This window comes from Ranitomeya imitator, chromosome 1 (assembly GCF_032444005.1).
Source record: "Ranitomeya imitator isolate aRanImi1 chromosome 1, aRanImi1.pri, whole genome shotgun sequence".
NCBI classification, from domain to species: domain Eukaryota; kingdom Metazoa; phylum Chordata; class Amphibia; order Anura; family Dendrobatidae; genus Ranitomeya; species Ranitomeya imitator.
In genome coordinates this window covers 848,408,536-848,435,655 of record NC_091282.1, presented here as the reverse complement: position 1 = coordinate 848,435,655, position 27,120 = coordinate 848,408,536, and the positions used below count along the sequence as shown (strand labels likewise).

The window sequence follows — 27,120 nt, the reverse complement described above, 5'->3', positions numbered from 1 at the left end:
AGGGTCAGCAGGAGGAGGAGAGGAGCAGAGTGTAGGCCGAAGCCTAATTGAACCAATTTCAAAGGTAACCTTTAACCCACCCTCAGGTGTTACAATGTAGAAGAGCCACACCTTGTGCAGCAGTAATGCTCCACAAGTGAGAGGTTGCTCTTCAAATTTTGCTCATTGCACACGCAGAATGAAAGACGTACACAATTTTGCCCATTGTACAGTAGAACTGTGTTGGAGGCGTGACTTGTCTTTTTAAGGAGACGCAGCACAGGTGCACATAAATAACGCCTTGGTGCTGGGCGCAGCCTCCTGAGCGTTGTTATTTGCTGTACAGGAGTCTGCGCTATTGTGATCCCTTGGCCATGCGCTGTGAGCGCTGCCTGTCTTCTCACCTCATTTCATGTTGGCCGGTGCGGTTAGCAATGGGCATGAATCCCAGACCCGCAGTGTGTTTACAAAAATTCACACTGCGTGGCTGGGATTCGTGGCCTTGTGCAGTAAATATGTTTCCCGCTCACACATGTCCTTACACCTGCTTCAGACTGGGCGGCCTCAGCTGATCCCTTATCGCCTACCACGGCCATGAGGCCGCACAGTCTGAAGAAGGCGGAAGGAGATGAGTTAAGACAGGCGAACATATGCACTGCACATGCCCATCAATCACACCCTCGCAGCAAAAATATGAGACAACGAAGGGGGTTGTGTCGGGCAGGGCGGACGCACAGGCACAGGCAGCCAACCAATGATGTCAGAAGACGGGCAGCGCTACCAAGGGTGGTGCTGCGTATCATTAGAAAGGAAAGTCACACCTCAGGGACAGTGGAATGGTCTCAATGAGACACATTTTGTACGTGTTGAGTTCCACGTTGGCAAGGAGAAAAAGTCAGCCACCTTGTACAAATGCAGCATTACTGCTGTACTAGGTGGCTGTTATACATAGAAACACCTTGGGGTGGATGGCAGGGTCCCTTTAATTTCAGTTCATGTGCCTGCGTGCAGTTTGCAGGTCACGTTGCCGGCTACACAGCAGGGGAGCAGCTGGCGGTGCTGAACCCCACTAACACATTGGCTGGTGTTTTTCTCTGTGCAGCTAGCAGTTCCGGGCAAAAACTGGCGGTGTTAGAGCCCAGGGTCAGCAGGAGGAGGAGAGGAGCAGAGTGTAGGCCGAAGCCTGCACTGGTGGCAGCTTTTGTTCTGTTGTGCCAGCGTGGCTTGTGCTGGACACGTTGCTGACTACACAGCAGGGGAACAGCTGGCGGTGCTGAACCCCACTGACACATCAGCTAGTGTTTTTTCTGTGTAGACAACACTTCCAGGTGGCAACTGACAGTGTTGAAACCCAGGGAATCAAAGAGGAGCAGAGTGTAGGCCGAAGCCTGCAGTGGAGCTAGTTGAAATTGAACCTTTAACCCGTACCCCCCCCTCCCCCCAGGCATTTGTTGCTGAAAGAGCCATCTTGTACAGCAGTAATACTGCACATGGAAAATGGTGGCTCCTAAAATTATGCTCCTTGCAAACGCTGAAGTATACACTCATATAATGTGTCCCCTCACACCGTCAAACCGTCACGGAAGTGGGACTTTCCTTTGTAATGTGACACAGCACAGCCGTCATTCCAACCCCCTTGGTGCCGTGCGCCACCTCCTCAACGTTGTTTGGTTCTGTCACGGAGCCCGCGCTGTAATGTTATCCCTTGGCCATGCACAGTTAGCGGTGCCCGTCTTCTGACATCATTTAGGTGTCAGGCTGGCAGTGCCTGTGCGTCAAAGCTGCCCGAGATCCAACCTCGCAGTGTCATCTAATGTAATCCCACTGCAGGCCAGGGATCCATGGGCATGCGCAGTGCATATCATCGCCTCTCACTCACCTCCTTCCTGCTTCTTCAGACTGTGCGGCGTCACGGCCGTGGCATGCTATTAGGGATCAGCTGACGCCGCCTAGTCTGAAGAAGCGTGAAGAAGGGGAGTGAGAGGCTAGTATATGCACCGCGCATGGCCATGGATACTAGGCCCACTGTGGGATCACATTAGACAACACTGCGAGGTGGCATTTCGGGCAGCGTGGACGCACAGGCGCAGCCAGGACGACAACAAATGATGTCAGATGACTGGCAGCGCAAACTGTGCATGGCCAAGGGATAACATAACAGCGCAGGGTCCATGACGGAATCAAACAACGCTAAGGAGGCAGCGCACGGTGCCAAGGGGGTAGGAATGACGGCTGTGCTGCGTCACATTACAAAGGAAAGTCCCACCTCCGGGACGGTTGGACGGTGTAAGGGGACACATTACATGAGTGTGTAGTTTAGCGTTTCCAAGGAGCATAATTTCAAGAGCGACCTTTTCCTTGTGCAGGTCCCCTTACATTTTATTTGTGCCAGCGTGGCGGTCGCATGACACGTTGCCGGATACACAGCTGGGGATCAGCTGACGTTACTGAACCCCAATAACAGAGGAGCGACTGTTGACTGTGCAGACAGCACTTCCAGGCACCAACTGGCGGTGTTAGAGCCCTGGGACAGCAGGAGGAGCAGAGGAACAGAGTGTAGGCCGAAGCCTGATTGGAGCAAGTTGAAAGGGAACCTTTAACCCCCCCCCCCCCCCCCCCAAGACGTTTGTAGCTGAAAGAGCCATCTTGTGCAGCACTAAGGATGCAAAAGGAAAAGGTTGCTCTTTTAATTATGCTCCTTGCAAACACAGAAGTAAACACTAAAAATGTGTCACCTTATACCGTAAAACCGTCCCGGAGGTGGGAATTTCCTTCGTAATGGGACGCAGCACAGCTGTCATTCCTATCCCCTTGGTGCCATGCGCTGCCTCCTCAGCGTTGTTTTAAGCTGTCACGGAGCCTGCGCTGGTCTGTTATCCCTTGGCCATGCCCAATTTGCGCTGCCTGTCTTCTGACATAATTTGGTGTCAGGCTGTCAGTGCCTGTGCGTCCACGCTGCTCCAGATCTCACCTCGCAGTGTCGTCTAATGTAATCCCACTGCGGGCCTTGGATCCATGGGCATGCACAGTGCATATCCTCGACTCTCACTCCCCTCCTTCCCTCTTCTTCAGACTGTGCGGCGGCACGGCCGTGGCATGCTATTAGGGATCAGCTGACGGCGCACAGTCTAAAGAAGGCGGAGGGAGATGGGCGAGAGCCCGAGGTGAAGATATGCACTGCGCATGCCCATGGATCCCAGGCTCGCAGTGTGATTCAATCAGAAGACACTGCGAGGCGGGTTCTCGGGCAGCGCGGGCGCACAGGCGCAGCCATCCTGACACCAAATTATGTCAGAAGACAGGCAGCGCAAACTGGCCATGGCCAAGGGATAACAGAACAGCGCAGGCTCCGTGACAGCTTAAAACAACGCTGAGGAGGCAGCGCATGGCACCAAGGGGGTAGGAATGACGGCTGTGCTGCGTCACATTATGAAGGAAAGTCCCAGCTCCGGGGACGGTACAACGGTATCAGTGAACACATTTTATAAGTGTTAAGTTCTGCGTGTGCAAGGAGCTAAACTAAAAGAGCTACCTTTTCCTTGTGCAACATTACTGCTGCACAAGATGGCTCTTTCAGTAACAAACGCCGAGAGGGTGGGGGGGACAGGTTCCCTTACATTTAGGGTGTTGTGCCAGCGTGGCGGTCGCAGGACACATTGCCGACTACACAGCTGGGGATCAGCTGACGTTACTGAAACCCAATAACACTGGGTCGTATGTTTTGACTGTGAGCCGCAACTGGCGGTGTTGGAGCCCAGGAATAGCAGTTCAGGTGTTAGAAAGATGAATACATCAGGAGACCTGGATGACACCCAATTACTTAATCAGGCAGAGGAGTGGCAAATTCCTGCGAGATCCAGGCCTGGTTCATTTTCAGGAAAGTAAGCCGGTCAACGTTATCGGAGGATAGTCGCATGCGACGGTCTGTTAGTACACCACCTGCGGCACTAAAGACACGTTCCGATAAGACACTAGCCGCAGGGCAAGCCAGCACCTCCAATGCATACTGGCTTAGCTCTGGCCATGTATCCAGCTTAGAGACCCAAAACTTGAACGGGGAAGAGCCGTCTGGGAGTACACTAAGAGGGCAAGCCATGTAGTCTGTCACCATCTGACGGAACCGTTGCCTCCTGCTGACTGGAGCCGCCGGTGATGGTGTAGACATTTGGGGCGGGCACACAAAATTTTTCCACAGTTGTGCCATACTGGGCTTGCCTTGGGCTGAGGCACTGCTTCTGCTCCCTCTTTGTGCAGAGCCTCCTCCTCCACTGCCTCGACGCACTGAGCTGCTTTGTAAAGCACTAGCAGCACTCCTCTCAGTTGGACTGGAGAAGATGATGGAATTCACCAGTGTGTCGTGGTACTCCCGCATTTTACGCTCCCGTGTCAACGCCAGGATGAGGTTTTGGACATTGTCACGGTAGCGAGGATCGAGGAGGGCATACACCCAATAATCAGGCACGTTGAGAATGTGGTCGATGCGGCGGTCGTCTCACAGGCACTGCAACATGACATCAACCATGTGCTGCAGACTGCCAACTGGCCCAGAAACGCTGTCCCCTGCTTGAGACATGATCTCTGCCCGCTCTTCATCATCCCACCCTCGCTGTACACACTGACCACTGGACAATGGTGTAACTCCCTCCTTTGGACGTAGCTCTTCCTCGTCCATTGACTCCTCCTCATCTTCCTCACAAAGGGTATGCTGACCCCTTTGTGAGGAACCATGTGGCGCTGACTGTCCAGAAGCTGATGGAAAAGGTGACTCCTCATCCTCCACCTCTTCCACATCATCCCTTATCCCTTGCAGGGTTTCTTGAAGCAAGCAGATAAGGGGGACAGTCATGCTGACTAGTGCATCATCTGCACTTGCCATCCGCGTGGAATAATCGAAAGGACGCAAAACCTGGCAGACGTCCTTCATAGTGGCCCACTCTGTGGTTGTGAAGTCTGATCGGCGCTGACTGCGACTTCTTTGCGCCTGATGCAGCTGGTACTCCATTACTGCTTGCTGCTGCTCACACAACCGCTCCAACATATGTAACGTGGAATTCCACCTGGTACGTAGGTCACATATGATGCGATGTTCAGGAAGGCGAAACCGACGCTGCAGAGCAGCAATGCGGGATCTTGCCAAGCTGGAACGCCGCAAGTGAGCACACTCTAGGCGGGCCTTGTGCAGAAGTGCATCAAGATCCGGATAGTCCCTCAGAAAACTCTGTACAACCAAATTGAGCACATGTGCCAGACATGGGATGTGAGTGAGGTTGCCAAGGGCTAAAGCTGCCACCAGATTTCGGCCATTGTCACACACTACCATGCCTGGCTGGAGATTCGCTGGCACAAACCACACATCGCTCTCCTGCTTTAGGGCATTCCAGAGCTCCTGCGCTGTGTGGCTTCGATTCCCCAAAGAAACTAATTTCAAGACGGCCTGCTGACGTTTGGCCACGGCTGTGCTCATGTTAGTCAAAACAGGTAAACGTTCACGGGTCCATGTGGAGGTGGACTGTGACGGATCCTGCAGCGATGAATCTGAGGAACTTGTGTAAGAGGAGGAGTCAAGACTGGATTCCTGCAATCCTTGGAGTGGGCAGGACACGTCCTGCGCCACTCGCACGGTCTGTACCCGGCTCAACAACATTAACCCAATAGGCAGTGACGGAAAGGTATCGCCCCTGTCCATGTTGACTGGTCCACGCATCGGTGGTGAGGTGGACCTTGCTACTGACGGCGTTCAGTAGCGTGTGTTTTATTTGTCCCTCCACATGCTTGTGCAGGGCAGGGACGGCTTGCCTGCTGAAGTAAAAGCGGCTGGGCACCTTGTACTGTGGGACTGCCAATGCCATCAAGTCACGGAAGCTGTCAGTCTCCACCAGCCTGAATGAGAGCATTTCCAGCGACAGAAGTTTGGCAATGCCTGCATTCAGAGCTTGTGCTCGGGGGTGGTTTGCCGAGAATGCCCGCCTTTTCTCCCATGCCTGTACTACCGATGGCTGTAGACTAGGCTGGGAGTGTGAGGATGACTGGGAACGTGGTGCTGTGGGTGGAATTACACTAGGTCTCTGGACAACAGTGCCAGAGGTTCTTCCATGGCGATCCAAGGAGGAAGCCGAACCAGCTGTGCGTGAGCTGGAGGAAGAAGCAACACGAGCTGAAGAGGTGGTAGCTGCCGCTGTTGGTTGGCCTAGGTCTTCAGTGTGTTTTTGTAACTCCACCGCGTGCCTGGTCCGCACATGTTTCCACATATTTGTGGTATTGAGGTTGCTGACACTTTTCCCTCTTTTGACTTTCTGATGACACAGCTTGCATTTGACAAAACAAATGTCATCTGCAACTGTCAAAAAAGGACCAGGCACTGCAAGTCTTGGGAGCGCCCTTTTTGGCTTGTGGAAGAGACAGGCTCCTAACGGGTGCCAGAGTGGAGGCTACAGGCTCCGCAGTCTTCCCCCTCCCTCTCCCTCTTTGGCCCGTTTGGGGAATCTCTTCCTCAGAGCTGCTCCCACCACCTTCCTGTTCCTCACGCCACGATGGGTCAAGGACCTCATCATCTCTACTACCCTCTGCCACCAACTGCTCCTCCTGGGTAGTCTCTGCAGCACAGTACGCACCAGAAAGCGGCACCTGAGTTTCATCAGATGCGTACTGTGCTGTGGTCACCGGAGGCACTGGCCCACCCGCCTCTTCAGAGTCAGAGAGACAAAGGTGGTGGGCATCACTGCACACTGCCTCTTCTTCCATTTCTCCAATGCTGCTTGGCTGGCCCCCTGTTTCCAAGCCAAGAATTCAGAGAACAGAAGTAGAGACGGCTCCTGTCCTGGGCTCTCTGACTGCCTGGCCAATTTGGCAGGTGGTGAAGAGACAGATGGCTGCTCTCCAGTGGTCTGTGCCTGAGAGGATTGAAGTCGATGCGTTAGCTGCCATCCATCCAACAACGGCTTCAATTTGATCTTCACGCAGCAGCGGTGCACGGCGCTCTCCGACAAAGCTGCGCATGAAGGACTGTTCCCTGCTGAAACTGAGTGACGACGAGTCACCGGCGCCCGCAGCAGGCACAGAATCACCACGTCCTCTCCCTGCTCCTCTCCCTGCTCCACGCCCACGACCCTTACTCCCTGCCCTCTTCATCTTGGTTGACAGATAAAGATAAGCAGAAAAGTACTAAGGCCTTAGTGTGCTTATTCCTGAAATGCTCCTCCTAACAGGTGTAAGAAACACTAATGTTGTAAAGTGTGGACTAGACTTTATTATTGATAAAATGTGGCCTACACAAGTGTTAAGTGGTGTTTGGTGAACTTTACTTTTTTTTTTGTGTGCAGATCGGGCTACAGAGCGAGTTTAACTCACACGGAGACCGTGCAGACAGCCGTAAACGGCGCTGCAAGGCCCAAAAACCCTCCTCTAGGTTATCCTATCTAGTGTTTTTCCACTATTTTGCTGGAGACGGGTGGAAAGACACTAATAGGAAATTGTTTACAAAATTTTCAACAGGCTGCACTAGTTGAAAAAAAAGGACAAGTTATTTAACGGTATGAGGCAGTGACAAACCCTGAGCTGAATACAACCGGCTGTGGCTGCACACAGACTACAGGGCAAGCTGCGCTCACACGGAGACCGTGCAGACAGCCGTAAACGGCGCTGCAAGGCCCAAAAACCCTCCTCTAGGTTATCTATCTAGTGTTTTTCCACTATTTTGCTGGAGACGGGTGGAAGGACACTAATTAATAAAAAATTTTTAAAAAATTTTTCAACAGGCTGCACTATTTGAAAAAAGGACAAGTTATTTTACAGTATGAGGCAGTGACAAACCCTGAGCTGAATACAACCGGCTGTGGGTGCACACAGACTACAGGGCGAGCTGCGCTCACACGGAGACCGTGCAGACAGCCGTAAACGGCGCTGCAAGGCCCAAAAACCCCCCTCTAGGTTATCCTATGTAGTGTTTTTCCACTATTTGGCTGGAGACGGGTGGAAAGACACTAATAGGAAATTTTAGAAAAAATGTGCAGCAGGCTGCACTATGAGCAAAAAAGGACAATGGATAGAACTGTGTGAGGCAGTGTGTACCCCCCCCCCCCCCCCCCCGAGCTGAATACAACCTGGTATATGGCTGCACACAGACTACAGAGTGAGCTGCACACACACACACACACACACACCTTGCAGAACGCTGTTAAAACAGCGCTGCAAGAGCAAGGTGAACTGCACAGTGAACACAGCGTTTGCTAAATTAGCATTGGAAAAGCAAAATAAAGCAATTAGCTATCTCAACTGGCCCTCAGTTAGAACACAGCGTCCTGTCCCTAACTGAAATCACAGCAGAGTGAGCGCAAAATGGCGGCAGCGTTTTTTATAGTGCAGAGTGACATCATTTCAGCAGCCAATCACAGCCTTGCCAGTACTTACATGCCCACCATGCTAAACAGGATGTGCCCACACTTCCATTCATTCCTCATTGGCTGCTGTGTGCAGTTTGAATTCTGGGAACTTCCAATTCCGGTATCCGATACGCGGGAAGTATCGGAATTCCGATACCGCAAGTATCGGCCGATACCCGATACTTGCGGTATCGGAATGCTCAACACTAGTGGTGACCACTTTAAACCCCCAAGTGCTTCACAGAAGTTTATAACGCAGAGCCGTGAAAATAAAAAAATCATTTTTCTTTCCTCAAAAATTATTTTTTAGCCCGCATTTTTTTATTTTCACAAGAGTAACAGGAGAAATTGGACCCCAATAGTTGTTGCCCAGTTTGCACTGAGTATGCTGGTGCCCCATATGTGGGGGTAAACCACTGTTTGGGCACACTTCGGGGCTCGGAAGGGAGGGAGCACCATTTTACTTTTTGAAGGCAAGATTGGCTGGAATCAATGGTGGCGCCATGTTGCGTTTGGAGACCCCTGATGTGCCTAAACAGTGGAAACCCCTCAATTCTACCTCCAACACTAACCCCAACACACCCCTAACCCTAATCTCAACTCTAGCCATAACCCTAATCACAGCCCTAACCCCAACACACCCCTAACCACACCCCTAACCCTAATCCCAACCCTAACCATAATCCTAACCCTAATCCCAACCCTAACCCCAACACACCCCTAACCACAACCCTAACCCCAACACACCCCTATCCCTAACCATAACCCTAACCACAAACCACAAGCCTAATCTTAACCCTATTTCCAAACCTAGCCCTAATTCCAACCCTAAGGCTATGGGAGGGGGGGGGGGGGGGGGGAAGCCATGCACACCGGGACAGGGACTCGGGGGGAAGCCATGCACACCGGGACAGGGACTGGGGGGGGGGAGCCATGCACACCGGGGGGGGGGGGGGAGGGGGAAGCCATGCACACCGGGACAGGGACTGGGGGGGGGGAGCCATGCACACCGGGACAGGGACTGGGGGGGGGGAGCCATGCACACCGGGACAGGGACTGGGGGGGGGGAGCCATGCACACCGGGACAGGGACTGGGGGGGGGGAGCCATGCACACCGGGACAGGGACTGGGGGGGGGGGGGGGGAGCCATGCACACCGGGACAGGGACTGGGGGGGGGGAGCCATGCACACCGGGACAGGGACTGGGGGGGGGGAGCCATGCACACCGGGACAGGGACTGGGGGGGGGGAGCCATGCACACCGGGACAGGGACTGGGGGGGGGGAGCCATGCACACCGGGACAGGGACTGGGGGGGGGGAGCCATGCACACCGGGACAGGGACTGGGGGGGGGGAGCCATGCACACCGGGACAGGGACTGGGGGGGGGGAGCCATGCACACCGGGACAGGGACTGGGGGGGGGGAGCCATGCACACCGGGACAGGGACTGGGGGGGGGGAGCCATGCACACCGGGACAGGGACTGGGGGGGGGGAGCCATGCACACCGGGACAGGGACTGGGGGGGGGGAGCCATGCACACCGGGACAGGGACTGGGGGGGGGGAGCCATGCACACCGGGACAGGGACTGGGGGGGGGGAGCCATGCACACCGGGACAGGGACTGGGGGGGGGGAGCCATGCACACCGGGACAGGGACTGGGGGGGGGGAGCCATGCACACCGGGACAGGGACTGGGGGGGGGGAGCCATGCACACCGGGACAGGGACTGGGGGGGGGGAGCCATGCACACCGGGACAGGGACTGGGGGGGGGGAGCCATGCACACCGGGACAGGGACTGGGGGGGGGGAGCCATGCACACCGGGACAGGGACTGGGGGGGGGGAGCCATGCACACCGGGACAGGGACTGGGGGGGGGGAGCCATGCACACCGGGACAGGGACTGGGGGGGGGGAGCCATGCACACCGGGACAGGGACTGGGGGGGGGGAGCCATGCACACCGGGACAGGGACTGGGGGGGGGGAGCCATGCACACCGGGACAGGGACTGGGGGGGGGGAGCCATGCACACCGGGACAGGGACTGGGGGGGGGGAGCCATGCACACCGGGACAGGGACTGGGGGGGGGGAGCCATGCACACCGGGACAGGGACTGGGGGGGGGGAGCCATGCACACCGGGACAGGGACTGGGGGGGGGGAGCCATGCACACCGGGACAGGGACTGGGGGGGGGGAGCCATGCACACCGGGACAGGGACTGGGGGGGGGGAGCCATGCACACCGGGACAGGGACTGGGGGGGGGGAGCCATGCACACCGGGACAGGGACTGGGGGGGGGGAGCCATGCACACCGGGACAGGGACTGGGGGGGGGGAGCCATGCACACCGGGACAGGGACTGGGGGGGGGGAGCCATGCACACCGGGACAGGGACTGGGGGGGGGGAGCCATGCACACCGGGACAGGGACTGGGGGGGGGGAGCCATGCACACCGGGACAGGGACTGGGGGGGGGGGAGCCATGCACACCGGGACAGGGGAGGGGAGCCATGCACACCGGGACAGGGACTGGGGGGGGGGAGCCATGCACACCGGGACAGGGACTGGGGAGGGGAGCCATGCACACCGGGACTGGGGAGGGGAGCCATGCACACCAGGACAGGGCTTTGGGGGGGGGGGGGGAGGCTTGGCATGCACACCGGGACGGGGGGGAGGGGGGGCATGCACACCGGGACATGAACTGGGGGGGGGCATGCACACCGGGACAGGGACGGGGGGGCATGGACACCGGGACAGGGACGGGGGGGGGGGGGGCATGCACACCGGGACAGGGACGGGGGGGGGGGCATGCACACCGGGACAGGGACTGGGGGGGGGGCATGCACACCGGGACAGGGACTGGGGGGAGCCATGCAGACCCGGCTTATACTCGCGTCAATGAGCTTACCCAGTTTTTCGTAGCAAAAGTAGGTGCCTCGGCTTATACTCTGGTCGGCTTATACTCGAGTATATGCGGTAATTATAACCTCTGCCGCCCAATAGATATAAACTATTCAGTTTCTCTGACTTTCCCCAATAACTATAAGGCTATGTGCTCACGGAAAATATGCAAGGGTTTACAGTACAAGCAAAGTGAATGAGATCCCTGAAGTCTCATGTTGCTTATTTTTTCCTTGCAGATTTGCAGCAAATTAAGGCTATATGCACACGTTTCAGATTTGCCTGTGGAATTTTCTGTGCAGATTCTTCCTCTTGGCAGAAAACGCAGTTAAAAATCCGTGCGTTTTTCATGTGAATTTTTATGCGTTTTTTTTTCGTGCGGTTTTGTATGCGTTTTTGTAAGCTAAATAAAGATATATTATTTAACAAAAAAAAAAGAATTGTTTTGTCATTTTTGTCCAACCTCTTCTTTTACATACTCCATTGAATACCATAATATCACATACCATGCTTAGTGATGAGCGAGTATACTCGTTGCTCTGTGATCTCCCAAGTATTTTAGTGTTCAAAGATATAGTTTTCATCGCCTCAGCTGAATGATTTACAGCTATTAGCCAGGCTGAGTACATGTGGGGGTTGCCTGGTTGCTAGGGAATCCCCACATGTAATCAAGCTGGCTAATAACTGTAAATCATTCAGCTGCGACAATGAAAACTTAATCTCCGAACACTAACAAATACTCGGAGATCACCAACCATGTTCAAATATAACGTTTGCACAGGCACAACAAATATAAGTGAATATCTATAGATAGATGTATCTATAGATAGATAATTCCAAGCCCAATGTTTAGTAATGAACGTAATAAAATGGTACATAAAGAGTTAAATAAAGACATACACACACTCTCTGCATGCGTTTCGCACCTCAATACCCGGCACTGCCGCCTGGAGCGTTCAGCTGCATAGAAATACATGCAGCCGCACACTCCGGTCCCTGGCCTTAAACGCAGTATTTGTTTAATTTAAAAACATGGAAAGCTGTGGGATTGATGTCACCTTTGTATTCTAAGGTGAAATCAAGCCTACGGCTTAGTAATGGAGAGGTGTCAATAATTGTTACATGTTAAATAAAGACATGGCCAGAATAAAGTCTTCTAATGAAATAAAACACAACATAGTTTCCCATATTTATTATACGCATAATTCCTGCGACGCCCTCATTCTCCTGCAAAAAAATAAAATAATAAACCAACACAAATACTCCGTGTTCCGATGTAATCCATTTAATAACGAGTTTCCCATGACTATCTCCCGTGTAGAGCTGTCACATCAGGAGATGTGACCGCTCTACAGGGGCCTCCGCTGCAGATCCGCAAAAAGAATGACAATCCGCAGTGTAGTGCACAACCAATGTTAATCAGTGAGAAATCTAAAATTGGTGTGCTCATGCTGCTGAAAAAGCAGCTCGGATTTGCAGCATTTTATTTTTCGCAGCATGAGCTCACCAATTCTAAATTTGCCATTGATTAACATTGGTTGTGCACTACACTGCAGATTTGATGCAAAAACACTGGAGAATGCTAGGAGTTTTGATAAAAAAATATAGCAAAACTTTATTTGTCACAATACAAAAAGTATTAAAAGCACAGACCATGTAAATGTGTTGTAGAAAAAACACCAAAAAAAGTTAAGCACCCGGCACACAATTTACATTATATCCTAACTGTTATCTGGTAATAGGTGAGGATAATAGATGAATATAATCCCTTCCCTAAATATCCCAAACTATAAATCCCCTTCTTTAGAGTAAGTCACGGCCCTTTCATTCATGATAATCAAAATGGCCACCTGGGGATAAGTTCCCATACATGTCCACCTACTCTCTAAGGCGTTATATAAGTTTAAGTATGCCTGACATGGTGGACACAGGGGAGAGAGGGAAGGGAGAGGAAAAGAAAATCTCTCACTGTTGTGCTGTGATGCTCACTGAATGCATCCCGACGTGCGTTTCGCCACTATGTTTCTCAAGTGGAGGTGTGAAACGTGCGTCGGGGTGCATTCAGTGTTTTTGCATTGTTAGTTACGGAGGTAAACGTAGTGACCTAGTATTATGCATGGGTCACATTGAGTCTGGAAATTGGGATATTATTGTGGATTTGATGCAATTCCCCACGTCCAAAAAAACGCTGTGGGTCCACATCAAAATCCGCAATGGGTGAACATAGCCTAAAATCTGCATAATGTCAGTTCTTGCAGTGGATTTCATCCATACTAATGAGGGAAAATGCATAACAAAAGCATGACAAAAACGTGGCAAAAAATAAATGTATTTTAAGCAACTTTCTTCCTGCAACACATTAGGATATGCAGCAGAATTTTCTCCTGCAACTCCTGAATGTGTGTGCATATGCTTAGTCCTTGTCCTGTGTCCCCATATCATTCATTATAGGTCCTTGATTATCAGGTACTTAAAGCGAATCAGTGTGCAGGATTTTGCTCAGTAAACTACAGACCTTGTCAGGTTGGCACAGTTATACTGATTAAAATGATACCTTGGTTGATGAAATCGGTTTAATTTTTATTTGCAGTTTTCAGCTAACGAGATTCTTGTGCTTCGGGGCAGACCTATCTTTATCAAAATGTTACCAGTGTCTGTGCAATAGATGCTACTGGTCAAGCACCGCCTGTGCCATTTTGCTGGAGAAATTAATTTTTTTTTTGGATCCATCAAAATGGTGGCGGCGCAATAGCATCAACCGCGTTCTGATAGATGCTAATGTGCAAGCCATTTTTACTGGAGAAAAAAAATTGAATCTATTAAAATGGTGCAGATGGTTCCATTTTGATTGAGCTTAAAAAAAAAAAAAAAAATCTTTTCCTCTAGCAAAATGGCGCCGCCACCATTTTGATGAAAATATTTTTTTTTTCTCCCTACAACACTATATTACTAAATCATATTAGCCATTATATCATGTTACAGCGCCGGCTCCATTTTAATGAATGTTAATTCTCTCTCCCCCCCCCCCCCCCCCCCCACAATATTCTATGCAGTATTTAAAAGGGGGGGGGGGCAGGGTCACTGAAGGATCAGTGACCTGTCCTAAACCTATACAGATGAATTTGTAAGCATAGCACCACATAAAGCCCCGTCCACAGCCCCGCCTCAAAGCATGAGAATCTCATTAACTCAAAACTGAAAATAAAGATTAAACAACCACAAGATGGATTTCATCAACCAAGGTATCATTTTAATCAGTATAACAGCGCCAACCTGACAGGTTCCCTTTAACATACCCCCACCTCCCAATTCATTACAAGCCCCTGACAGCATCTACCACCTTTCAATTTAATTATGTTAATTATTATTAAGTGTTCTATTCACCTTATCCCCTCTTCTGCCACTCCCCCAATAACTTTTAAGTCCCTGATAGCATCCCCCCCATTTTACAAATCGTTATAACACTATCAGGGGCTTGGCACCCTCCTCTGCCACCTAACTCATTTTACATTCATATCTAATGTCGCCCCCCCCCCCCCCCCCCCCCGCCCCCCCCGTTTATAAGCACATTTTAGGTCCCCCTTACTCCCATCTCAATTCCTTTCCCCCACCCTCGCCGTTGCTCTCTCCCCTCCCACCCTCGCCGTCGCTCTCTCCCCTCCCACCCTCATCGTCTCTCTCTTTCCTCCCACCCCAGATCGCCAAGGATCCACCTCCGGGCCCCGATGCAACTGCAGTATGTCCACCCCTGCCGTGTGCAACATACAATCAGACTCTGGAACACTGTGGCACTGCAGAGAGGAACATATCTTAAATAGCTGCCAGGGGCCATGACTGTTCTATAGACTAGTTTCTGGCGGGTTCTACCTGCCTGCTCCTCTGGAGTGACAGATCTCTGCCTATACGTACATGTTAGGCAGCATGTATAAGGTATTAAGTTCACTTTAGAGAGGGGTATTCCCATCTCCAAAATCCTATTCCAATATATAGTAGGTATATTAATATTAGTATTAACCTCCAATTAGAAATGTAGTATAGTACTCCTGATTCAATATGTCGCTTTTGGAGAGACCCTGATGTGCCTACACAATGGAAACCCCCAACAAGGGACCCCATTTTGGAAACTACCTCTCAAGGAACTTGTCTAGCTGTGTGGTGTGCATCTTGAACCACCAGGTGCTTCACAGAAGTTTATAATGTTGAGCCGTGAAAATGAAAAATCACATTTTCCCCACAAGTTTGTAGCCCCAATTTTTTTTTATGTTTACGACTGTAACAGGAAAAAATGCACCATACAATGTGTTGTGCAATTTCCCCTGAGTACATATACCCCATATGTGGTGGAAAACTACTGATTCGGCGCACTGCAGGGTTGAGAAAGAATGAAGTGACGTTTTGCAACACAGATTTTGATGGAATGTTCTGCAGGTGTCATGTTGCGTTTGGAGAGCTCCTGATGTACCTGAACAGTGTAAAGTGACCCATTTTGCAATTTAGACCCCTCAAGGAATAGATGTGTGGTGAACACCTTGAACCCACAGGCGCTTCACAGAATTTTACAACGTTGATCTGTGGGGGGAATAATAATCCCTACAAAAATGTTTTTATCCTCAATTTTTTTTTTGTTTAAATTTTCACAAGGATAGAAGAAGAAAATAGTCCTCAAAATTTGTTGTGCAATTTCTCCTAAGTTCTCAGATACTCCATATGTGGTCAAAAACTATTTTTGAGGAACAGTGCAATACTCACATTGGCAGAGTCCTGAGGTGCCATAACAGCAAACCCCTCACCCCCATAAGTGACCCCACTGTACAAACTACATCTTTCAATGAATTGATCTAGGGGTGCAGTGATCATATTGACACCACAAGTGTGTCACAGGATTTTACACTATTGGGCAGTGAAGAATAAACAATTGCATTCTTGGCATCAAAATTTTGTTTTAGCCCCAGATTTTACATTTTCACACTGGGAAATGGGTAAAAATGGCACCAAAATGTGTTCCTTAATTTCTGTTGAATGTGGAAATACCCCATGTGTGGCTGTTCAGTACTGCTTAGCCATATGGCGAGACTCCGGAGGGACAGAGCGCTATTTGCTTCCTGGAGCACAGATTTTCCTTGAATAGTTTGCAGACTCCATATACAGAGCACATAAATGCTGAAAGAGCAGAATCCTCCCTCATTTCGGAAATAAAATTCCAAAAGGGGTGTATCTACAGGTGTAGTAGTGATTTCACCCCATGGGTGTTTTGCAGAAACAAGCAGCATTGGATGTTGCTGAGTGAAAATTGCAAACTGCCATTGTAGTGCCCAGTAAGTTGTAGTCACCAGTATGTTGTGGTGCCCAGCTCATTCTTCTGGAGACATGCACCTGTAAATTAGAGTGGCTGTCATCACAACAAAAATGGCAAACATGTGGATGCTAAATGTGGCTTAACCCTTATCCGGCTGAATAGGTACAATTGTAACTATTCCGTTTTAAAATTGCAATAACTTTTTTTTGAAAAGACGTAGAGGGCTGAAATTTCGTGACATCTCTACATTTTTGGTCCAGAATATATTGGCCAAATTTCAATAAAATATCTCCACCCGCTTCCGAGATAAGGGGTCGAGATCTTTTTGCATCCATAACAAGCTGCATAGGTACAAATGTACCTCATATATTTTGAATGAAGATAATGCAAGGGAAAAAGCATAAATTTTTTTTTTAATGATAATGCTATTTAACTATTATAAACAAGTAAAAAACTGTTCATTTACATTATAAAAGAAAATGTAAGAAACTTTTTTTTATTGATTTTCTTTGCAAGTAATGCATGTTGGCTTTGCTACAGAGTGTTCATCGCAAATGGGTTTCACACAAACCACACAAGACTTTCTAGTCTTGCGTTGTTTTCGCCTCAGGTCTCTGCAGACATAGCAACTACCAACAACAGGGGAGGGTCCACGACTACCATGAGGTATTTTGGGGCCAGCTGCTGGCTGCGATGCTACCACAATGCATCGTCCAAGCACCATTTCTACTGCACCTCGAAGAAAATGGTTTCTCATTATCATTTTGTTTGTACTACGATCTTCAATTGCAATCATACACAGCTGATTTGCGAGATCTTTCAGGAACTTTCTTCGTTGATCCTTTGCCCTGAAGCTTGGATTGTGTTCTCTGTAGATGATGTAGGATGCTAACCCACTGACATCAATCATATTGTAGAAAAATGCCAAAGTCCAACGTGATGTTCGTCGTTTCACAGTGTACTCTCCCAACATTTTATCCATAACATCAACGCCACCTTTTGTTATGTTGTAGTATTTTATTATCTCTGGCTTGGCTGCTAGTGTCTCTTCAACTTCTCCCGTCATGTGCATAGATGATAGAAGCACGACTGATTTGTTCTTCTTTGGTACATATGAACAGACTGTTGCATCATGATTGTAGGCAAAATTTGTCGAGTATACAGGCCTTTCTTTGGCAGGCTGCATGTTGTTAGGTAGGAACCTTTTGTTTTTTCTCACTGTACCAACTAGTGTCATGTTCCAGGAGTTCAATACCTTAGCTAGTTCCATGGTTGTAAAGAAGTTATCGGTGGTGACATTTCTTCCAGAGCCTTTATACGAGCTCACTAGGTCCAATACTGTTCGTTCTCCAATGTTTACTTGTCGAGGACCATCAGTTGGTTTCCCAGTGTAGAGCTGACCTTGTAAAGGGTAGGCATTTGATGAGTCACAAGCCCAGAAAATCTTTATGCCATATTTAGCTGGTTTTGAAGGTATATACTGGGTAAATTTAGTATGACCTCTAAATGGAAATAATTGCTCGTCGACGGTGATACAATGATATGGCTTGTAGGCTCTCTCCAGATTACTGTTCAGCATTGTCCAGATGTCCCGTATTGGTGCAGCTTTATCTGTTTGCACACGTTCTGCACGTGTATTTTCGTTGTCAAACCTGATAAATCTGAGTATCATCTTGAAGCGGTCACGAGACATGGCTGCACGTATAAGAGGCAGAGCAGCAACATTCCACATTTCCTCCAGATTCTCTTTGTTGGCTCTGTGCACACCAGCAGCAATCAGTATGCCCAAAAATGCATGAAGTTCAGTTTCAGTAAATTGCTTGAATGTTTTTTGTGGTGGCCGTTTGGAAGAATCAGGAAAACGTTGTACCAGTTCGTTGTTGTAAGCATCACAAACTCTCTTGGCCTTTCGATTCGTTTCCCGTAATATGATGTCACACATCTCGGGAGTCATGATGGACTTGAATAGCTCTTTTGCTGTATATAGGTTGCTGATTGCTGCAGGGCCACCTCTTTGTCGTAGGACATTACGAGATTTTGTTTGTGCATTTGGCAGTGGATTACTGCACCATTGAGTTTCATCCTTAGCAGTCCAAATGTCGCCTGCACTTTGAGGCACAGAATCATCCTCAACACTTTCGTCTGATTCGTATTCATTTTCATGCTCTATGACCATTTCTTGTTCAATGTCTGAATCTTCTTCAGTAACATCCACTTGTGGTACATAGTTTTCATCATCAGATGGAACATATGGTTCATCCTCATGCTCAGAATCAGATTCTTCTAGCATTCGCATCATTTCGTCAGACGTAAATCTGTAAATATGAAAAAATGTAAAATAAATAATTTTCCGAAATACTACATTATTGGCTTTTCACAAAATTATACTAACCTGCAAACACGTTTTCTTGGATTATGGCGGAAACTAGATCCAGCATTACTATCACTCATGATGACTTGCTAGATGAATTTTGGCTTCGTATTTTGTGCTGAATATAAATAAAACATCGTAAAACAATATGTAGATACTAATTATTATCCATTTTTCGTATAAAAATTATACCTATAGTGATAAGTTTCATACAAAATATATGTAAGCCAAGTCCAGGCTGAAAGACAATTTGACTGTTCTGTCCCCACATAATGAGAATAAAGGTATAACTGGCTGTTAGATGCTGTGAGACTTTCCTACCTTCGTTTCCAAGAAATTGAAGACTTCACAAGCCTAGAAATGTGTGCTCACAGCAATGAGATGAACAGCAAAATGGCTAATGAGAGGAGGGAGGCAGGAAGACAAGTAGAAGCCACTCCCAGTTTGAATTAACTTAATTGACAGCAACATAAGTGACCAGTAACAACACTGAACAATAGATATCAGCATAACATTTGTAGCTGAATGAACTTTAGTTTCTGAAACCAAGTAAAGTCTTCCCACAGTGGAGGTATATGTGAAGGTACAATTGTACCTATGCAGCCTGTTAAGGTTGTAAAATTATGCAGCCTGACAAGGGTTAAGTACACTCTGGGGCTCAGAAGGGAAGGGGGCATTTTGATTTGGAAGCACAGAATTTGCTGAATTTCTTTTGGGGGATGAGGAGCTATAGCGCTTTTCCAAAGTCTTTTGTAGTACCAGTAACATGGAAGCCCCTTATATTTCTGGTAATGGATGACGGACCTGAGTGGAGACTTACTTTTTTGTGAATTGAGTTGAAACTTTTCTTGGGAAGCTTTTACATTACATTTGGGATCACATTTATCCCGCTCTCTACGCTGAGCACTTTGGGGTTTCCATCTAAATCTCCCAGTGATGTGATTCAGATGACACACCTGAGGGATCCATTCATTATACTGAGTCAGCAGAGTTACGCTGGGCTCTGTTTGGCCTCTGTTCTTCATTTGTCCTTTTTTCCAGAAGTGCACAAAACTGGCCAACAGCTCTATTATGCACTCCTAAAAAGACACACACTGCCTGATCACAGGCTAAACAGCATCTAGAGTGTCTCCATCTGCTCCATTATAGGAAATCTTCTGCCGGAGTGCATTTTCAATCGCGTATTTCAGAGATGTACACAGAAACCTTGGTGTAAGCGCTCAGCACAGCGTGGAATAAATGTGAGCCAAGCTTTACTAAGATGTTTGGGGGGCAGAATGAACAAATCAACAGCAGGTGAAGAATTGGATCTATTTTGTTTTTTATGCCATTCCTTCGTACGGTAGAAATGATGAGACAACTTTATTCTTCGGGTCGGTGCAATTACAGCGATACCAGATTTATATTGATTTTTTTTTTTAATCTTTGGCTGCTGTCACACAATAAAAAAAAAAAAAAAGCTTTTTGTTGTGAAAACTAGTTAGTTAGAATTTTTCCAACTTTCGGCTGACAGTCATGTCAGCTTGTTTTTTGCGGGACAAATAGTTTTTTATTGGTACCATTTTCGTTCACATGAAATTTTTTGATCTTTCTGTTTTACGATTCTTTAAAGGCAGAGTAATCAAAAACCAGCAATTCTGGATTTTTTTTTTTTTTATATGTGCCTTTCCGCGTGTGGTAACATTGATAAGGCATCTTTATTCTTTGGGTCAGTACTATTACAGTGATACCCCATTTATATTGTTTTTTTTAAATATTATTTACCATATATACTCGAGTATAAGTCAACCCGAGTATAAGCCGAGGCACATAATTTTGCCACAAAAAACTGGGAAAACTTAATGATTTGAGTAAAAGCCGGGTATGCATGGCTCCCCATCCCTGTCCTTGTTTGCATGGCTCCCCATCCCTGTCCTTGTTTGCATGGCTCCCCATCCCTGTCCTTGTTTGCATTGCTCCTCATCCCTGTCCTTGTTTGCATGGCTCCTCATCCCTGTCCTTGTTTGCATGGCTCCCCATCCCTGTCCTTGTATGCATGGCTCCCCTTCCCTGTCCTTGTATGCATGGCTCCCCTTCCCTGTCCTTGTATGCATGGCTCTCCTTCCCTGTCCTTGTATGCATGGCTCTCCTTCCCTGTCCTTGTATGCATGGCTCTCCTTCCCTGTCCTTGTATGCATGGCTCTCCTTCCCTGTCCTTGTATGCATGGCTCTCCTTCCCTGTCCTTGTATGCATGGCTTCCCGTCCCTGTCCTTGTATGCATGGCTTCCCGTCCCTGTCCTTGTATGCATGGCTCCTTATCCCCTATCCTTGTATGCATGGTTGCTATAAAAAAATTTAAAAAAAAACACAACAAAAACATCCTGCTTACCTTCCCTGTTCACCCTCGCTGCATTTCGTTCCGGCGCCAGCAGCTCTTCCAGCCGAACAATCACGTGTCTCCGCTCATTAAAGTAATGAATATTCACTGGCGCTGGAATGAGATGCAGCGAGGGTTTGCAGGGAAAGTAAGTAGGATGGGTGCTGGAAGCCGGCAGTTGCAACTGTGCGCACTATGAGAGAAATGAATATTTACTGCCAGCCCAGTGAATATTCATTTCTCTTTAGCAGCGGGCACAGTTACATCCACAGCCAACGAAAAAATGTTCTGAGAAACTCAGCTTTTACACGAGTATATACAGTATATTTAGTGCTTTAACATCATGAAAACTATTTTATAGAAAAAAAATAATTCTTTGCATGGCTTTATTCGGAGCGCTGTTTATTTTTCCACTGACAGCTGTAGGGCAGCTTGGTTTTTTACAGAGATACCATTTTTATTTACATTCGTCTTTTTATTTGCGTTTTATTCCACTTTTTGTTGAATGATAAAGCAGTTTTTTTTGCCTTTTGTTTTTTTTAATGGTATTCACTGAAGGGGTTAACTAGTTGGACAGTTTTATAGGTCGTTTGGAAGGCGACGATACCAAATATATGTACTTTTTTTGTTTTTACATAAATGTATTTATCAGTTAATATACAGTGCTCAAAAAAATAAAGTTAACGACTAAAATACCACATCGTAGATATTACTGAATGAAATATTTTGGTTGCAAATCTTTTTATTCATTACATAGTGGAATGTGTTGAGAACAATAAAACATAAAAATGATCAATGTAAATCAAAATGAATATCCCATGGAGGTCTGGATTTGGAATGATGCGCATAATCAAAGTGGAAAATCAAATTACAGGCTGATCCAACTTAAGTGGAAATGCCTCAAGACAAGGAAATGATGTTCAGTAGTGTGTGTGGCCTCCATGTGCCTGTATGACCTCCCTACAACACCTGGGCATGCTCCTGATGAGGCAGCGGATGGTCCCCTGAGGGATCTCCTCCCAGACCTTGACTAAAGCATCCACCAACTCCTGGACAGTCTGTGGTGCAACGTGACATTGGTTGATGGTGCGAGATACGATGTCCCAGATGTGTTCAATGGGATTCAGGTCTGGGGAACACGCGGGCCAGTCCATTAGCTTCAATGCCTTCATCTTGCAGGAACTGCTGACACACTCCAGCCACATGAGGTCTGGCATTGTCCTGCATTAGGAGGAACCCATTGCAAACTGCACCAGCATATGGTATCACAAGGGGTCTGAGGATTTCATCTCGGTACCTAATGGCAGTCAGGCTACCTCTGGCGAGGACATGGAGGGCTGTGCGGCCCTCCAAAGAAATTCAACCCCACACCATTACTGACCCACTGCCAAACCGGTCATGCTGAAGGATGTTACAGGCAGCAGATCGCGCTCTGTGGCGTCTCCAGACTCTGTCACGTCTGTCACATGTGCTCAGTGTGGACCTGCTTTCATCTGTGAAGAGCACAGGGCGCCAGTGGTGAATTTACCAATCCTGGTGCTCTGTGGCAAATGCCAATCGTCCTGCATGGTGTTGGGCTGTGAGCATAACCCCCATCTGTGGACGTTGGGCACTTACACCATCCTCATGGAGTCAGTTTCTAACAGTTTGTGCAGACACATGCACATTTGTGGCCTGCTGGAGGTCATTTTGCAGGGCTCTGGCAGTGGCAAGAGAGCTTTGGATACAAGGGATTAGCACAAGCATACATACACTGAAGATCTGTGGTCACTTCTTGAAGATGTTTGGAACAACTTCATTGTGTTCAAATATATCTAGAAGAATTAAGGGTTTGAAGGTAGTGACCACACCAAAAATGTAATTTAGATTTCTCTTTTGTATATCAGTCTTATGTTGATAAAAAAAATATATATTTATATTTAGGTTTTTGAAAGTATTCTTACATTGCAGCATTTTATTCCAATGCTGCCTAAAACATTCTCCTAGTACTTTGTGTGTACTTGCGTTTAATTTATCGATAAACACACTTATGTAATACTTGCACACTCCTCAACATTAATATTGCAACACTAAGAAGGCAGCACTTGCACACAACGGCTGATTGAAGATGGCTGCTCCATTGTAAATATTATCTTAGTCATTGAGGAGAAACCAGGCACTACAATTCAGACTGAAAGCTAGACATTTATTTCATGAATCAACAGCAAACATCTATGTAATGGGCCAGTGTTTTGGTCACATGACCTTGTTCATAGCCTAAAAAGTACCGTATATACACATACACGTATGTCAGAATAAATGGGATCAATCCGCCATACAAAATAAAACAAACATAGAAAAAAAGGAAAACCATGATTCAGTCAGAATATAATACATGATTATCTAAACAAAGTAGAAATCCATATTGACTGATGTGTGCAATCAGGTAACACAATGCATGTGTAATCATCCTACTAAATAAAAGCCGTATGAAAATAGTTAAAATAAGGAAATGTTGATCATTGTCTGAGAGCCTGGCTGGTTACTTTCCTATGCTGTTTTCCTGTTTCCATCTCCATTTGTATTTATACTTTAAACTCTATTCTAGACATTTGCCCAGTCGTGTGGAAAGTTTGCTCCATTCGAAATAAAAAAGAACATGGCTGTTGCTCCTTTGTGTCGGGTTGAATTTGACCAGGAAACTTCAGACCGATTAGATAAGCTTCTGCAAGACCAAGACTCTGAATCTTTATTTTTGATGGAAATAAAAGGGAGGAAGCCAAGAAGAATGGGGCAGACTAAAATGCCTCATCTGCAAAATTTAACCAGGTAAGTTCATATAAATGTGGTAAAAAAATATTTTTGGACTTTTTCTAGACATGTCATTGGGCCCACAGTGATGTTTAGTAACAATGGATATCTTGGCATACTTCAATTCTGAAACAAATTTACAGACCACCTACTTGCATTTTAACCCCTTCATGACCCAGCCTATTTTGACCTTAAAGACCTTGCCGTTTTTTGCAATTCTGACCAGTGTCCCTTTATGAGGTAATAACTCAGGAACGCTTCAACGGATCCTAGCGGTTCTGAGATTGTTTTTTTGTGACATATTGGGCTTCATGTTAGTGGTAAATTTAGGTCAATAAATTCTGCGTTTATTCGTGATAAAAACGGAAATTTGGTGAAAATTTTGAAAATTTCGCAATTTTCACATTTTGAATTTGTATTCTGTTAAACCAGAGAGATATGTGACACAAAGTAGTTAATAAATAACATTTCCCACATGTTTACTTTACATCAGCACAATTTTGGAAACAAAATTTTTTTTTGTTAGGAAGTTATAAGGGTTAAAATTTGACCAGCGATTTCTCATTTTTACAACGAAATTTACAAAACCATTTTTTTTAGGGACCACCTCACATTTGAAGTCAGTTTGAGGGGTCTATATGGCAGAAAATACCCAAAAGTGACACCATTCTAAAAACTGCACCCCTCAAGGTACTCAAAACCACATTCAAAAAGTTTATTAACCCTTCAGGTGCTTCACAGCAGCAGAAGCAACATGGAAGGAAAAAATGAACATTTAACTTTTTAGTCACAAAAATTATCTTTTAGCAACAATTTTTTTATTTTCCCAATGGTAAAAGGAGAAACTGAACCACGAAAGTTGTTGTCCAATTTGTCCTGAGTACGCTGATACCCCATATGTTGGGGTAAACCACTGATTGGGCGCACGGCAGGGCTTGGAAGGGAAGGAGCGCCATTTGACTTTTTGAATAAAAAATTGGCTCCACTCTTTAGCGGACACCATGTCACGTTTGGAGAGCCCCCGTGTGCCTAAAAATTGGAGCTCCCCCACAAGTGACCCCATTTTGGAAACTAGATGCCCCAAGGAACTTATCTAGATGCATAGTGAGCACTTTGAACCCCCAGGTGCTTCACAAATTGATCCGTAAAAATGAAAAAGTACTTTTTTTTCACAAAAAAATTCTTTTAGCCTCAATTTTTTCATTTTCACATGGGCAACAGGATAAAATGGATCCTAAAATGTGTTGGGCAATTTCTCCTGAGTACGCCGATACCTCATATGTGGGGGTAAACCACTGTTTGGGCACATGGTAAGGCTCGGAAGGGAAGGAGCGCCATTTGACTTTTTGAATGAAAAATTATTTCCATCGTTAGCGGACACCATGTCGCGTTTGGAGAGCTCCTGTGTGCCTAAACATTGGCGCTCCCCCACAAGTGACCCCATTTTGGAAACTAGACCCCGAAAGGAACTTATCTAGATGTGTGGTGAGCACTTTGAACCCCCAAGTGCTTCATAGAAGTTTATAATGCAGAGCCGTGAAAATAATAAATACGTTTTCTTTCCTCAAAAATAATTATTTAGCCCAGAATTTTTTATTTTCCCAAGGGTTACAGGAGAAATTGGACCCCAAAAGTTGTTGTCCAGTTTCTCCTGAGTACGCTGATACCCCATGTGTGGGGGTAAACCACTGTTTGGGCACACGTCGGGGCTCAGAAGGGAAGTAGTGACTTTAGAAATGCAGACTTTGATGGAATGGTCTGCGGGCGTCACATTGCGTTTGCAGAGCCCCTGGTGTGCCTAAACAGTAGAAACCCCCCCCATTTTAGAAACTAGACCCCCCCAAGGAACTTATCTAGATATGTGGTGAGCACTTTGAACCCCCAAGTGCTTCACAGACGTTTACAACGCAGAGCCGTGAAAATAAAAAATCATTTTTCTTTCCTCAAAAATGATGTTTTAGCAAGCATTTCCTTATTTTCACAAGGGTAACAGGAGAAACTGGACCCCAGTAATTGTTGCGCAGTTTATCCTGAGTATGCTGGTACCCCATATGTGGGGGTAAACCACTGTTTGGGCACACGTCGGGGCTCGGAATTGAGGGAGCACCATTTGACTTTTTGAATACGAGATTGGCTGGAATCAATGGTGGCGCCATGTTGCGTTTGGAGACCCCCTGATGTGCCTAAACAGTGGAAACCCCTTAATTCTAACTCCAACACTAACCCCCCCACACCCCTAACCCTAATCCCAACTGTAGCCATAACCCTAATCACAAACCTAACCCCAACACACCCCTAACCCTAATCCCAACTGTAGCCATAACCCTAATCACAACCCTAACCACAACCCTAATTCCAACCCTAACCCTAAGGCCATGTGCCCACGTTGCGGATTCGTGTGAGATTTTTCAGTATCATTTTTGAAAAATCCGCGGGTAAAAGGCACTGCGTTTTACCTGCGGATGTTCCGCGGATTTCCAGTGTTTTTTGTGCGGATTTCACCTGCGGATTCCTATTGAGGAACAGGTGTAAAACGCTGCGGAATCCGCACAAAGAATTGACATGCTGCGGAAAATACAACGCAGCGTTTCCGCGCGGTATTTTCCGCACCATGGGCACAGCGGATTTGGTTTTTCATATGTTTACATGGTACTGTAAACCTGATGGAACACTGCTGCGAATCCGCAGCGGCCAATCCGCACCGTGTGCACATAGCCTAATTCTAAAGGTATGTGCACACGCTGCGGAAAACGCTGCGGATCCGCAGCAGTTTCCCATGAGTTTACAGTTCAATGTAAACCTACGGGAAACAAAAATCGCTGTACACATGCTGCGGAAAAACTGCACGGAAACGCAGCGGTTTACATTCCGCAGCATGTCACTTCTTTGTGCGGATTCCGCAGCGGTTTTACAACTGCTCCAATAGAAAATCGCAATTGTAAAACCGCAGTGAAATGCGCAGAAAAAAACGCGGTAAATCCGCCGCGGTTTAGCACTGCGGATTTTTCAAATCCGCAGCGGAAAAATCCGCAGAGGACCAGAATACGTGTG

At 47.4% G+C, this 27,120-nt stretch overlaps 1 protein-coding gene across 2 annotated transcripts in view; it reads left to right on the top strand.

Moving 5' to 3' along the window:
• CHAF1A (chromatin assembly factor 1 subunit A) overlaps window positions 1-27,120 on the top strand; it is a 229,156-nt gene that overhangs the window by 106,352 nt on the left and 95,684 nt on the right. For both annotated transcript variants that reach the window (XM_069741254.1, XM_069741262.1), the window contains exon 7: window positions 23,867-24,087. In XM_069741254.1, the coding sequence (XP_069597355.1) occupies window positions 23,867-24,087 (221 nt within the window). The remainder of the gene's footprint in view (window positions 1-23,866; window positions 24,088-27,120) is intronic.